This window comes from Convolutriloba macropyga, chromosome 8, assembly GCF_964194025.1.
Source record: "Convolutriloba macropyga chromosome 8, txConMacr16.3, whole genome shotgun sequence".
Lineage (NCBI taxonomy): Eukaryota > Metazoa > Xenacoelomorpha > Acoela > Convolutidae > Convolutriloba > Convolutriloba macropyga.
In genome coordinates this window covers 18,952,707-18,968,547 of record NC_134475.1, presented here as the reverse complement: position 1 = coordinate 18,968,547, position 15,841 = coordinate 18,952,707, and the positions used below count along the sequence as shown (strand labels likewise).

General features: G+C 35.1%; 1 protein-coding gene across 2 annotated transcripts in view; it reads left to right on the top strand.

The window, feature by feature from the left end:
- The window catches only part of LOC142344547 (uracil phosphoribosyltransferase homolog), a 36,923-nt gene extending 28,819 nt beyond the window's left edge, over positions 1-8,104 (top strand). For both annotated transcript variants that reach the window (XM_075396309.1, XM_075396310.1), the window contains 4 exons: positions 5,954-5,996; positions 6,067-6,199; positions 6,565-6,825; positions 7,818-8,104. In XM_075396309.1, coding sequence (XP_075252424.1) covers positions 5,954-5,996; positions 6,067-6,199; positions 6,565-6,825; positions 7,818-7,927 — 547 coding nt within the window. In that variant the 3' untranslated portion in view covers positions 7,928-8,104. The remainder of the gene's footprint in view (positions 1-5,953; positions 5,997-6,066; positions 6,200-6,564; positions 6,826-7,817) is intronic.
- The last annotated feature ends 7,737 nt before the right edge of the window (positions 8,105-15,841 follow it).

The following is a 15,841-nucleotide window of genomic DNA, read 5'->3' as shown; positions in this document are numbered from 1 at the left end:
GAGGACAGGTCACATATCTTTTTTAATGAAGTATAGGTTGATTTGTTTTGTTTAGGTTTTATCTGAATCGAGTTTGATTATATGATTTTTTTTAATATAGACAACGAGTTTTGGTCGTAATTAACGTTTGTTAGTTTTTATTGTCTTTTCTAGTAGTTCTATTAACAACGATTTTGATCGGCCTTCTAACGTGGCATTTTTTAAATTCCATTAGTGGTTTTTAAACAATATGTATGTTTGTAATAGCCGCACAGCGATAGCTGGGGTTATTATTGCGCTTCTATGGTATTTTTTCAATTCACAGAATTTGAATTATATTGCGAGCTTTTTTTCAAGATCTGCTCACACATTTTCATGATTTTTGAAGTCAAATTGGAGTAGTGAGTTTGGTCACGCCGAAACAGGAAGTGGAGCGAAAAAGCGAGTAGTTTTGCGGCGTGAAATTTTTTCTCTTTTTTTTTAAAATAGTGAGAAAACGGTGTTTGAACCAAAATTCGCTTTCTCGCTAGTGGTTTTTTGTTTACATGCGGCAATTTCACTTTGAGTATTAGTTTTTTGGTTTTTTTGATTGGATTTTTTCTAAATGTTTTTTGTCAATCCATTCATCGTTCATTCTAGACCTCTTTTTTGTTTGAACCAAATTTCAATTCCTGGCTATTGGTTTTTTTGTTCACAGGTGGCATTTTGATTTTGATTTTCTGATTTCTTAAAAAGTTTTTCGATGGGATTTTTTTAAAAATGGTTTTCCCAATTCACTCATGGTCCGTTCTAGGTCTAATTTTTTGTGTTGTCAATGAAAATTCTGTGAACTGTACGTCAGGACTTGTCCTTTTATGTTTTCTTATTTCGTCGTCAAGATTTTTGTTACAACCATATGAAGTCACAGCCGCTTTTTATTCATTCGTTCATGCAATCTCAACTGAAGTACGTGCGTGACTTCCTCACTTCGAAATTGACCTTTGTTTACTTTAATTCAGCGATATAAGGTCAAGTGAATGTGTGTAACTCTAAATGGAGGTTATTTGAGAGCAGCTAATAGAGGCAGCGAAAACTAATACAGATTCCTAATCAAAATATAACATCTCAGCCTTCAATGAAAAGATTAATTTTTTGGTCTGTCTTTTTTACTGTTTTTTTTTGAGACTGCAAAAAGTTTTTCGAAGTGATTTTTTTTAAAAATGGTTTTCCCATTTAACTCATGGTCCGTTCTAGGTCTAATTTTTTGTTCAGTCAATGAAAATTCTGTGAACTGTACGTCAGGACTTGTCCTTTCATGTTTTCTTATTTCACTTCTACAAAGCTATTGCGGCTTGTTTCTGGCAATCTGCCAGCTATGTTTGAAAGTTTTCTGTCTCTTCATCATTTGGTAGCCAATTAGTCAAGCATGTAGATAGGTTGGATGTAGTGGGGTTGGATGGGTCTGAACATAATGAGCTTATGCAGACTCCTTTTTTGAAATTAAATAGCATGTATATGCTGCGTGAGAACAGAGGTATGATACTGAAGCAATATTTAAGTTATATGTAGAAAGTAATATTTGGTGGGTGTTTGATTTTTTTTAAATAGTGATTGTATTTTGAAGACTCGCCCGGGTCAGAATATGAGACAAAGAGTAACTTGGTTTTGCGTCCCTATTAATCAAAGCTACTTTCAAGTAATATTGATTTTTCGAAATCTGGCGCGGTCTTCTGTCCTAGTCATTAGTCTCCAAAAGACATTCAGAATCAATGCAACAATATCAATTGAAATGCAGAAAATTATATCTTCAAAAAGTAAATGTGATTTAGACGTCTATTGTGATAAAAAGTGATTGGGGGCATTTTATTTTTTCAGTAAACTATTTTTTTGAATTGGTATTTTTTTCTGTTCAAAAGTATTTCGATAATCGTTTCGATTTTATAATAGTAGTACGTAGAATTTCGTTAGTAGAATTTTTAGTAGCATTTCGTTAGTCGAATTGTAGCACTTTTTTGTCATTTGAGCACAGTATTGCGATTAAAAAAACTTTTAAATTTTTATTTGGTTTTTCATTCTGGCAAAAGATAACTTTTTTCAATACACTGATTGAAATTTCTGTCGACTGTTTTGTAGTGATATAACTGTCATTTCTTCGTGAACGGAAAATCCAGAAATAGTTTTTTTTAAAATTGATGTTTTAAATCATGATGTTAAATTGATCTCGCCCCATTTTTGAAAAAAAATTGGCCTAATTTTCGACGAAATATACATTTTTTCTGTAAAATGAAAGATTTTCCTTGATTTCGTTTATTTTTGGCATCTTTGTCGGTTTTGGTTATTCACCGAACGTCCGCACAGTAAAATTTCCGTTTTCATTCATGCTTAGTGTCCGTGGCTTGTGAGGTTTTGTTTGTGTCCAAGGTTTTTCCATTCGCGAGTTTATTTGTTATCAAATAGTTATCTAATTTTGACTCAAACTTTGCCGAGTTTTTTTTGTGAGGATTTTGACAAACAACTATATCAGCATACAATGTATTATGCATGCTTTAGCAATGGGACACAAATTGAATTTTCAATTGAATTTTTTGGAGCGGTATTAACAACGAAATTTGAAGCAGTTTTCTGCAAAGTACGTAAATTTGCAAGTCTTTCTAAGTTTCGAATTTGGTTCATTTAAGAGTAGCTGTAGTCATATAAAACTGGTTAATGATTTCGTACCATTGATGCGACATTAATATAGATAAAAAAGACGAATTTTCTTTTTGACGAATGTGAATTTCACAGTATATTTCTATGTGGGCGCCACTGCAGGTTTAATAAAAGTTGATGAAGAGGTTAATACCTTTGTTTGACCTATTTTTAAAAGTTAATGAAGATAGTTGCGCTTATTATAAATTTTAACATACAAATAATGGCTGTTTTCGGGTACATTTCATACAAATTTTTGTCAACACTCAGTTGCATGACCTTGTTTTTGTAAATTTTTAGTCTAAACTGTTTTGAGATATTTCCGTAAAGTTTCTGCTGAGACAATTCTCATATCTTCTCAAGGAAAAAAGAAGTTCATAAAAATTTGTGCGATTTGTTTCTACTCAGTAAAGATTTACAAATGGTACCACTCATGTTTTGCTGCGATATTTATTTCATGAGGTTAAGGGACATAACAAAGGAAAGGCAGGTTGGCGTAGAGTTTGTTCCCGCTTTGCATGGGGTTCCCGCTTTGCATGTTCCCGCTCTGCAAACAATAGTATTTTGAAAAGCTGACAATTACAGTTATCATAACATTTGTTCCTCGTATCACAGTTTGTATTTAATCATTGAATTTTGCCAAGGCGAATTATGTTGTAGGATAGTGCTACTTTTTCTGTTAAATATGCAAAGCCCTGTCGGTTCCGCGCTCTTTTAAAGAGTCACCAACCTAGTAGCCCCAGTGCTTGCTCTCAGTGAAAATTGAGCGGGTGTAGATCGTCCAACCTATAGTTGTTGGATGACACTTGGAGTAAACATTATACCTACTAATTTTTAAGGTTGAGGTAAGTACTTGTTTTCTATAAAGGGCCGTGAAATGATGTGAAGTCAAGCCTTCATTAGCAACACGATTGCATTTTTTGGTCGCCTGAGTTTTTTTCAGATTGCGCTCATTTTCAAATTTAGATGAACCAATTTTATTGATCATCCAGTAAGCTAGTGGATAAGAACGAAATAATAGAGTGAACGTTCGTCAACCGTTTACCTTCATGCAACTTCTCGCCAAATTGCTCACAAATTGGATTTAACACAAACATCTCAAAGTCGGTGTAACATTTCTTTCCAAAAGACGATATTTTGAAAACGAGTTTGAAGCCAAAAATCAGGGAATGAATGCACTGGTCTTCAAAGACGTCAATAATTAGAACTGACAATTTTTGCAATTTAGCAGGATTTTTGAAGATAGAACCCGTTTATCAGAGTAGCAACCAAATTCAATTAATCGATACGGTCAAAAAATGCATTTTTGGATTTCAGAAAATTACAAAATTCAAAGATTCGCAAAAAGCAGGCAAATTTTTTGGCACTAAGATCGTTGAGTAAGAAGCACTCGCGGGCCGTAAGAAAACTCAAATTTTCCTTCATTTTTCCAATTTCCTGCCAAAGCATATATACTGTTCTATTTTCTTCCATTATCTCAAAACCCAACTCTCTGAGGCAAATTTGTTGTCACAATTCAAATATTGCTTCACAACTGCTTTCTGAGAGGAATTATTTGGGGGTCAGAGTATTGGTATCACGAATGGCTGATATATTCCTGAAAATCTTCAGTTTTTTTAAAATGTTAACTGAGTAACAATTGCATATTAGAAATGCTACAGCTCGGAATTCAACGAAACATTTTGTTTCTAGTTCACCATTATCGACAAAAAGTAGAACGAATTTCAATAAATAAAAAATTAAGATGCCAATTTTTTATTCATAACGCCGTATACCCAAATCAGCACGGGAAAATCTGCCCGATCTGAATAACACTTGCTCGTTTTTACGATGTTATACATTGAAAATGTGACAATATTGCAAAAAATAGATACTTCAGCAATTTTGGGCCAAATTGAAGAGAATTGCACAACCCGTGTTCGAAAAGGTGTCCAAATTTCAACACCGGAAATGAGTTACAAGCTTTGTATCCTATTTTTCGTGCGCTATGTAAAACTTTCCAGCACAGTTCAAGTATCTATTTTTTTGCACTGAGCGTAACTCTATTGAGCATGTAAAGTGCTTTAAAGCTTAATAATTTACTATATAGGGCTTAGATAAAGTTACCCTAATGTAGTTGTTTGCTTTGAATTTTAAGTTGTGAAATTTGACTAAGATGTGCATTAAACCAAAGACAACAAAATGTTGTTTTTTAAATCAATATCGGACGTCCTTAATTTCTAGGTTGGTGCCATGAATTTTTTTTGCAGCAGAAAAGATTTGTTTTATGCTCTGTTATTAATTCGGCTATTTCATCAAGACACCAAAAAGTAGACGCAAAAAGTACTGAATAAACTCAAATGAAAAATTTCATTTGCTGATGTAACTGAAATTAATTGAAATAAATAAGAAAAAACTGTAAATCATTTCATATGTGATTTACCACAAACCACTCTATTTCATATTAGTGTTTATCTGTCGTTGAGATTTTTTGTCATTAAACGAAAAAAGTGTTGAATGAATTCCATTGAGAAAATTAATAAAAAACAGTAATCAATTCCTATGCGATTTTTTGCCGAAGTCTTTAGTGATTATGATCGATCAAGGGAAGTTAAGAAGTTACTACAGAAAAAACTTCATTTTAAAGATGGCAGATTTTATCTGAATGCTAGGTTTATTGATGAAATAGCCGAATCAACATAATTTTGTTGCCCTTGGTTTAATGCACATCAAATCAAATTTTCCGACCTATATTTCAAAACAGATAAACATTTTGATAATTTTATGTAAACCCTATTTTGTATAATATTAAGCTTTGAGCCACTTTTATATGCTCAATTAAAAAAGCTTTAAACCACTTTTACGTGCTCAAAAGGGCGCATTAGTTTAGGCGCGATTGTGGAGTATAGGTACATTAACTGCGGATTATGGAAACATCAGTGCGAGAAATGAATTTGTGTACGAAAAATAGATACCTAACTTCGCGGTGAAGTTTAACAGGACTTGTTACCTAATTTATAACTTGCAAGTAACGGGGAACCTCTTGCGAAAACTAGATACTAAGCTTGTCTCCTATTTTTGCAGATTTTAGGTATCTTGATTTCTGCTACTTTTACTAAATTGGAAATTTTTGGGTTATACTTTGTGGTGTTATGTTAAACACATGTCCACTGCATCGTTGTGGGTCGGTTCAGCTAATTTTACTGAAATACTGAACAGGATGACATGGATAGTCAAAATGGGGTCACCTTATCGTGATCTAACTATTTATTCAATTGCTTGAGCATCTCTGAGGATTTAATAATCATTGAGATATTTTCTGTTTCAGAACAACACCACGTGATCGATTTGTTTTTGCAGCTGACAGACTGGTAAGACGCGTATCAGGCTCAAATAAATTCATGCTTGTCTCATTTTTACTAAGTTGTGACTTATGTTGAGATCCGGTTGACAGTTGAAGCTGGTTTGACTCTTCTGCCGTATGTGGAGTGTAATGTTACCACACCCCATGGCTTCCCCTATCAGGGTCTCTATCATCAACCGGGAAACTGTGGAGTTGCAATCATGCGATCAGGTAACCACTTTTCTGTTTTAGTTAGCCTAGATTTCTGGTTGTATTCTGTAACCCGTGTCGTGTAGGACCCCAAATTAACAATATCAAGTTTTATATAACTCGTCATTATGTAAAACCTGAGACGTACGTTTTTGGTCGTAAAAGTTCTATGCTCGCTAAACGATGGGATGTGGGTAGTGACTGAACAGATCCGATAATTCTTTTGTAATGTTCAATGTTAATCAAAATTGGAAAGAGGCGAGACTGGACATAACAATTAATATTTATCATAGAGTAAAGGAATTATTTATAGTTGAACAATTTCTAACCCGGTGTTATTTAAATTTCTTTTGACAGGAAGTTTTGAAATAAAATTAGCATTTCAGGCGAAGCGATGGAGAAAGGATTGCGGGAATGTTGCAAATCGATGCGAATAGGGAAGATTTTGGTGACAACAGACGAGGAGACGGGAGTTGCGAGTGTGTGCTACCTGAAGCTGCCAGCTGATATTGCCAACAGGAAAGTGTTGCTGTTGTATCCAATCATCAAGTCAGGGGACACATGTACCAAGGCGATCGAGAAGTTACTCGACAATGGAGTTGCACAGGAAAACATCTTGTTACTCAATCTCTTTGCCAGCCATGAAGGTCAAGACTAGCATCTGTTTTGTTCCAACCCTCATTTCAGCTTAGTGTGCATAGGCATAAATTTTACGCTCTTAGGCACAGGCACACATGTTAATTTTTTACAGTAATGTGCTATATAAAAACACTTGTTTTTAAGCTTTCGGAAGAGGTATACACCCCCCCCCCCCCCCCCCGGGGGGGGGGGGGGGACAAGGGGCCGATTGAATAGATCGACTGTGTACAACTTATTTTTAAGTAAATGGCTGGAAAGACTGGGTATGTATCTCTTTGCGTGAATCTAAAGAAGAATCTCGTTTTGAAATGTTTTTGCATAATCAATGCTCCCGCTATATTACACTGCTGCTATGAATACACAAGGACTTGATAATTAATTGAAAACAATTTGACATATTATTTGAATATTATTGATTCGAATATGATTCGAAATCTGCTAAGCACTGAACGCAAGTTGACATGTGAATATCGAATGTCAATTCATTGCAGACGTCATCCAGAACTGAGTTGGCTTTAAGCCTGGATTAATCAATTCATTTTAAAATGAATTGATTAATCCAGCGCTCTTACTCTGTCCTTCGCTTGACCGATTTTTGTCTGACCCTTTTGACTTTTCGACCTCAAAAACGGGATAAACAGGTAACGCCGGACGGTATTAAGTTCTCTTAGAGCCTTACCGCTTAACCCACCCCCTTACTTAGTTAATGTTAAATTATAGAATGTGTACTTAATTTTGGGCCGATATAATTTTAGGATTATAGCAATTAAATTGAATTTAGCATTGGGTTTTTGTCGCGTCGGGTATTTTGGCATTGGGTATATTAGAATTGGGTATAATGGTAATGGGCCTATTGTCATGTCACCGATTTTTATGATTTTGAGCTAATTAGCAAGTATCTCGCTTGACAAAGCCAATTCGGATCTGGAGATGGTTCCTTGTTTTGTCGCATAAATTTATGTGCGTCAATGCAAGATGAGTTTATTGTTTGTTTGTTCAGGTGCTCGCAGTCTCTCCAAAGAGTTCCCAGGAATGACAATTTTGACGACTGAGATGTCAGAAATAGATATCCCAACGAACTTTGGTCGAAGATACTTCGGAACAGACTGAAAAGTGACAAACATAGTTTACTGATTGATCTATTTGCTTCTTGAATTGTACCCAGACAATTAGTCTACTATCTGATGGATTTTTGATCTTATCAATAGAAGCTGTTTTTGCTTTGAAGCACGAGCATGTGTTGAATTGAGTGATGCACCTACTAGTAATTTAAGAATATGAAGATTAGTGTTTTAAAGGGTTTGAACTTAGGCTGCTGTTATAATCTTAGTCTCTGATAGTCACTTGAGAATCACCGACGAGAGAAACGAAAGTAGGCTGCTACTTAGTAACGAGATATTGTCAATCCCGTTCACGAAAATGTCAATTATTTTATTGGAATCAACATAAGCAAAGTAATTCAAAAAAGACGCAATTCAACATAAAGACCTAGTATAAATATATCTGGGTCGAGGTTTTACCCTATTCTAACTCAAAATAGCAGGTAATGCGTTGTAAAAGTCCAATTTGCTGTTTTTGAGTTTATTTGGCGTTTCGTGGACAACAGTGACAACACCTCATTGCCAATGTTTGACTTTGCGTCACTTTAAATCACTGTGAAAAATGGTTGCACTAATCGTGGACATAAGTGACAAGTGACGGACAAAACATGAATGTCGTCACTCGTATTCACGGATAAACGTAAGCCATGTCCACTATTCTGAGCATTCAGATAGCCTAAAACAATTATTAGGCCGTGGAGACCCGTTTCAGAGACTTAATTGTTCTTGTGAGCCATGATATGGGTAGTTGCAAAACTGCTAATATCTTCTTAATCCACAATCAGTATTTCCCGGAAAATTTCTGAAAATAATCATCAATTAGGTTATGTTTAATTTCGGTTCAATTGAGAAACTTAACTATAAGTTTGCATAAAAGATGTGAAAAATTGCAACAAACTCATTAATATAGCCGAAAAACACATTTGCTGCCGCATTATAGAATAAGAGTGAAATCGTACACTACCAGTGAATGTCTGACATCTGTTGTAAACTCAAGTAAGCTGCAATGCATGGTTTACTTAAGGAATTTCCATAGAAACGGAACTGTTAGCTAGAATCGACTCGAAGCAAAACAACTTACAGCTCAGGCAACTTTGTACCTATATTTTTCTATATTGAAAAAAAAACAACCAAGGTAAAAAAGCAATGGAAAAAACTGATGACCGGCACTATCATGCTCCACATGCTGCTTAACTTACCACCGAATACAACTTATCTTGAAACACGGTATCATTATGAGAACATTGACAAAATAGTAGGAACGAAAAAGAAAATGCAAAAATAGAAGAACAAAAAATTTAATTGATCTAATCGAAATTTGTTGCTGGAAACGTACTTTATAACTATTGGTAGCACAATAAGTGGTCCCGCAAGGCTTCCCGGGTCGAGGAAAAACCGGAAAAATATGTAAGATAAGCGGTGAAGTTGTTTTTTTTTCACCGCAAATTTCGTAGATATTTTTGCGGTGAAATGTTAGCTTTTTTCCTCAGTCACAGCGCACACGACCTGTGATACAACAAACAAAAATGAATTGCACTGTTTTAAAGAAGTATTCCATTAAATGAAGTCAAAATATTACCTTGCCTGTTTGCTTGGTAACAAGCCACCGAATACCTCTAAAGAGGCAATTGATTTTAAAATATTTTCTGAAAGGCTGAAAATAGAAGTAGGCAGAGATAGTAAACAAGACAAAACACGGGTTCGTGAACACCCGCAAATGTAAAAATGACTGTAAAATCGAAGAAACACAAACACTGAAAAATTAAAGAAGAAAAAAGACAAAATTGCTAAAAGTGGCATCTAAAATACATGGTGACCACTACCTAATCTTAACACATGGTCAATTTATAGCCTAATTGTATCCAATGGGTAAAACCTCACGCGGGTATGCCGCCATACACTTTCTTAATAACGGGTTCAACTCCCACGATTGCAAGCAAGCCGATCAAATCTATTACTACTACACTGTACCTTCGGTCAGCCTTCGAGATAACATAAGGCTATGCCTGATGTCCGATAGCTATAAATAAATGCCCTTTGGCAAAAATAGCACTAGACAATAGTAAAATGAATTGTGCGAAACAGAAATTTAAAAAGAATTTCTGAAACTATGCCTAAGATTAAAATGGAAAGAAAAAAATGTAATCTATCCACTTTGGCGAAGCTTAATAATACAGAAAAAATTCTGCTTATGGGCGCCAATAACGTATCCAACAGTATTATTCGACCTCTTGCCTTGAAAAACACTGTACAAGTTTTTCCCTCTTTTTTTGTATCTGGTGGCGTCGAGGCTCTCAAAGCTGCACTGGAACGATCTAACGATTCTATTTCCTTTCTCAATCCTCTGAAACCAACTTCATTTTTTGTGTTCCGCCGAACTAAAATAAAAATTATTCAATGCGACATCCTATTTGCTTCATGTTCTTTTTGAGGTTACTCTAGTGTCAGATTTTAACATGTATTGCTACTATGCAAATGACATTCCGCACACGAGATAACCGACTAGCCTTTTAGAAGACGGGTTTTCTGAATTGAGGGTTTAAAAAATATGCAGAGCAATAATCTCCAACTGCCTGGGTGGTTTTTATTGTTTTTAAAAATACAAAGCAACGCGATTTTTTAAAAAAAACATTGTGCTTCAAATAATTTTTGCATTTATTAGATAGGTTACAGGCTAGTTCATTCAACTGACGCAATCGCGTTACATAGCATTGAAAGTTGAATTAAGACACAGAAACAATTTTGCTGAAATTTTATATACGCTGCTGTATTGTTTCATTATTGGTGGCACCGGTTCTGTGCATTAGGTGGATGATTCCGCTTTTTGTGTTTACATGTGAAACAATTAGCGTTGCTGTTTATTTTTCCTTCTAAAGTATACGATTGCAAGTATTTGGTACGATATTTAGTACAACCAACGGAAAGCTTCCATGCAATCGTTGATCGCCTATCCTATATGCGAGCTTAGCACTCATATGAAATTTTTAATTAACCTTTTTCTCTGCATAACTACTCCTTAATTCAAATGCTCCCTTTTATTTTTACAGATATTACGCAAAATTCATTAAATGTATAATATAATGCGCACGGCCGACTACTGTACTCCTGTGTTCAAAAAAGAATGAGGTTCTCACAGAGTTAACTTCTCAATCCTCTGAAGCCAACTTCAGTTTTTGTTCCGCTGACATCAAATACAAATCCTTCACTGCTACATACTATCTCATTCCTCTAAAATTATGTTATTCGCTTCATGTTCTTATGAGGTTAGTCTAGTGTCTGATTTTATACATGTATTGCTACTTTACAATTGACCTGCCGCACACGAATTAACCAACTAGATCTTTAAGAGACGGGTTTTCTGAATTGAGGTTTTGATAGATATTTGCAGAAAATGGATCTCCAGCTGCCTGGTGGTTTATAATGTTTTTAAGAATATAAATCAACGCAATTTTTTTCTTAAAAAACCATGTGCTACAAATAATTTTTTCATTTATTTGTTAGTGTACAGGATAGTTCATTCAACTGACGCAATCGCGTTACATAGCCTTGATGTTTGAATTAAAGCGCAGAAGCAATTTTGCTGATGTTTTAAATACGCTGCTGTATTGTTTCATTGTTGGTGGCACCCGGTTCTGTGCATTAGGAGGATGATTCCGCTTTTTGTGTTTACATGTAAAGCAATTAGCGTTTCTGTTTAGTTTTCGTTCTAAAGCATGCGATTGAAAGTATTTGGTACGATATTTTGTACGGCCAACGGAAAGCTTCCATGCAATCGTTGATCACCTATCCTACATGCGAGCTAAGCACTCATATGAAACTTTAAATTAACTTTTTTCTCTGCATAACTACTCCTGAATTCAAATGCTGCCTTATATTTTACAAGTAGCACGCAAAATTCATTAAATGTAAAATATAATGCCCACGGCCGAATACTGCACTCCAGTGTTCAAAAAAGAAGGAGGTTCTCACAGAGTTAAACTAAATTACCGGCCCATTATTCTTCTCACGCCTCTGTTTATCATCGCTTTCCAATGAAACGATCCAATGATTGTATTAACTTCTCAATCTTCTGAAGCCAACTTCCGTTTTTGTTCCGCAGAATTCAAATAAAAATTCTTCACTGCTAGATCCAATCTCATTCCTCTAAAATTATGTTATTCGCTTCATTTTCCTATGAGGTTATTCTGGTGTCAAATTTTATACATATAATGCTACTTTAAATTCGACCTGCCGCACTCGAATTAACTAACTAGGTTTTTAGGAGACGGGAGTTCTGAATTGAGGTTTTGATAGATATGCAGAAAATTGATCTCCGGCTGCCTGGTGGTTTATATTGTTTTTAAGAATACAATTCAACACGATTTTCTTTCTAAAAAACCATGTGCTTCAAATAATCTTTGCATATATTTGTTAGTCTTTAGGCTGGTTCATTCAACTGACACAATCATGTTACATAGCATTGGAGTTTGAATAAGATACAGAAGAAATTTTGCTGAAATTTTATAAACGCTGCTATATTGTTTCATTGTTGGTGGCACCCGGTTCTGTGCAATAGGTGGATGATTCTGCTTTCTGTGTTTACATGTAAAACAATTAGCTTTTCTGTTTAGTTTTTTTCTCAAACATACGATTGCAAGTATCTGGTACGATATTTTGTACGACCAACGGAAAGCTTCCATGCAATTGTTGATCACCTATCCTACATGCGAGCTTAGCACTCATATGAAACTTTAAATTAACATTTTTCTCTGCATAAAAACTCCTTAATTCAAATGCTGCCGTATATTTTTACAAGTAGCACGCAAAATTCATTAAATGTATAATATAATGCGCACGGCCGATTACTGTACTCCTGTGTTCATAAAAGAAGGAGGTTCTCACAGAGTTAAAATAAATTAACGGCCCATTATTCTTCTCACGCCTCTGTTTATCATCTCATTCCACAGGAACGATCCAATGTTTGTATTTACCTTCTCAACCCTCTGAAGCCAACTTCCGTTTTCGTTCCGCAGAATTCAAATATAAATCCTTCACTGCGACATCCAATCTCATTCCTCTAAAATTATGTTATTCGCTTCATTTTCCTATGAGGTTATTCTGGTGTCAAATTTTATACATATAATGCTACTTTAAATTTGACCTGCCGCACACGAATTAACTAACTAGGTTTTTAGGAGACGGGAGTTCTGAATTGAGGTTTTGATAGATATGCAGAAAATTGATCTCCGGCTGCCTGGTGGTTTATATTGTTTTTAAGAATACAAATCAACACGATTTTTTTTCTAAAAAACCATGTGCTTCAAATAATCTTTGCATATATTTGTTAGTTTTTAGGCTGGTTCATTCAACTGACACAATCATGTTACATAGCATTGGAGTTTGAATGAGATACAGAAGCAATTTTGCTGAGGTTTTATATACGCTGCTGTATTGTTTCATTGTTGGTGGCACCCGGTTCTGTGCATTAGGTGGATGATTCTGCTTTCTGTGTTTACATGTAAAACAATTAGCTTTTCTTTTTGGTTTTTTTCTCAAACATACGATTGCAAGTATTTGGTACGGTATTTTGTAGGACGAACGGAAAGCTTCCATGCAATCGTTGATCACCTACCCTACATGCGAGCTTAGCACTCATATGAAACTTTAAATTAACTTTTTTCTCTGCATAAATACTCCTTTATACAAATGCTGTCTTTTATTTTTACAAGTAGCACGCAAAATTCATTAATGTATAATATAATGCACACGGCCGAATTCCGTACTCCTGTGTTGTTCAAAAAAGAAGGAGGTTCTCACAGAGTTAAAATAAATTACCGGCCCATTATTCTTCTCACGCCTCTGTTTATCATCGCGTTCCAATGGAACGATCCAATGATTGTATTAACTTCTCAATCCTCTGAAGCCAACTTCCGTTTTTGTTCCGCAGAATTCAAATAAAAGTTCTTCACTGCTAGATCCAATCTCATTCCTCTAAAATTATGTTATTCGCTTCATGTTCCTATGAGGTTAGTCTAGTGTCAGATTTTATACATGTAATGCTACTTTACAATTGACCTGCCGCACACGAATTAACTAACTAGATTTTTAGGAGACGGGTGTTCTGAATTGAGGTTTTGATAGATATGCAAAAAATTGATCTCCAGCTGCCTGGTGGTTTATATTGTTACAAATCAACGCAATTTTTTTTCTAAAAAACCTTGTGCTTCAAATAATCTTTGCATATATTTGTTAGTTTTTAGGCTGGTTCATCCAACTGACACAATCATGTTACATAGCATTGGAGTTTGAATAAGATACAGAAGCAATTTTGCTGAAATATTATTTACGCTGCTGTATTGTTTCATTTTTGTGGCACCCGGTTCTGTGCATTAGGTGGATGATTCTGCTTTCTGTGTTTACATGTAAAACAATTAGCTTTTCTGTTAAGTCTTTTTTTCTAAAACATACGATTGCAAGTATTTGGTACGATATTTTGTACAACCACAAACTGTAGTCCTGTGTTTGTGCCGACTACTGTAGTCCTGTGTTCAAAAAAGAAGGAGCTTCTCACAGAGTTAAAATAAATTTCCGGCCCATTATTTTTCTCACGCCTCTGTTTATCATCGCATTCTACAGGAACGATCCAATGATTGTATTTACCTTCTCAATCCTCTGAAGCCAACTTCCGTTTTTGTTCCGCAGAATTCAAATAAAAAGCCTTCACTGCTACATCCTATCTCACTCCTCTGAGGCTATGTTATTTGCTTGGTGTTCCTGTGAGGTTAGTCTATTGTCAGATTTTATACAGGTATTGCTACTATACAATTGATATGCCGCACACGAGTTAACCAACTAGACTTTTAGCAGACAAGTTTTCTGAATTGAGGATTTGAAAAAAATAGGCAAAAAATTGATCTCTAGCTGACTGGTGTTTTCATTGTTTTAACAATACAAATGAACGCGATTTCTTTTCTAGAAAACCATGTGCTTCAAATAATCTTTGCATATATTTGTTAGCTTACAGGCTAGTTCATTCAACTGACGCAATCGCGTTACATAGCATTGGAATTTGAATAAGATACAGAAGCAATTTTGCTGAAATTTTATATACGCTGCTATATTGTTTCATTGTTGGTGGCACCCGGTTCTGTGCAATAGGTGGATGATTCCGTTTTTGTGATTACATTTAAAACAATTAGTGTTTCTGTTTAGTTTTCCACCTAAAGCATACGATTGCAAATTTTTGGTACGATTTTTGGTACGATATTTGGTACGATCAACGGAAAAATTCCATGCAATCGTTGATCACCTATCCTACATACTGGCTTAGCACTCATATGAAACTTTAAGATAATTTTTTTTCTGTATAATTACTCGAAAGCTACCATTGTATTTTAACCAGTACCACGCACAATTCTTTCATTGTATAATTTAATGCGCACGGCCGACTACTCAACTCCTGTGTTCAAAAAAGAAGGAGGTTCTCACAGAGTTATAATAAATTTCTGGCCCATTGTTCTTCTTACGTCTCTGGTTATCATGGCGTTGCACTGGAACAATCCAGTGATTGTATTTACCTTCTCAATCCTCTGAAGCCAATTTCCATTTTCTTGTTCCGCAGAATTAAAAAAATCCTTCGCTGCTACATCCTGTCTCATTCCTCTGAAGCTATGTTATTTGCTTCATGTTCCTATGAGGTTAGTCTATTGTCAGATTTTATACATGTATTGCTACTATACAATTGACCTGCCGCACACAAGTTAACCAATTAGTTTTTTAGGAGACGGTTTTCCGAATTGAGGATTTGAAAAATAAGCAGAAAATTGATCTCAAGCTGCCTGGCGGTTTTTTTATTTGTTTCAACCAATATAAATCAACGCAATTTCTTTTGTAAGAAAACATGTGCTTCAATAATCTTTGCATATATTTGCTAGTTTATAGGCTA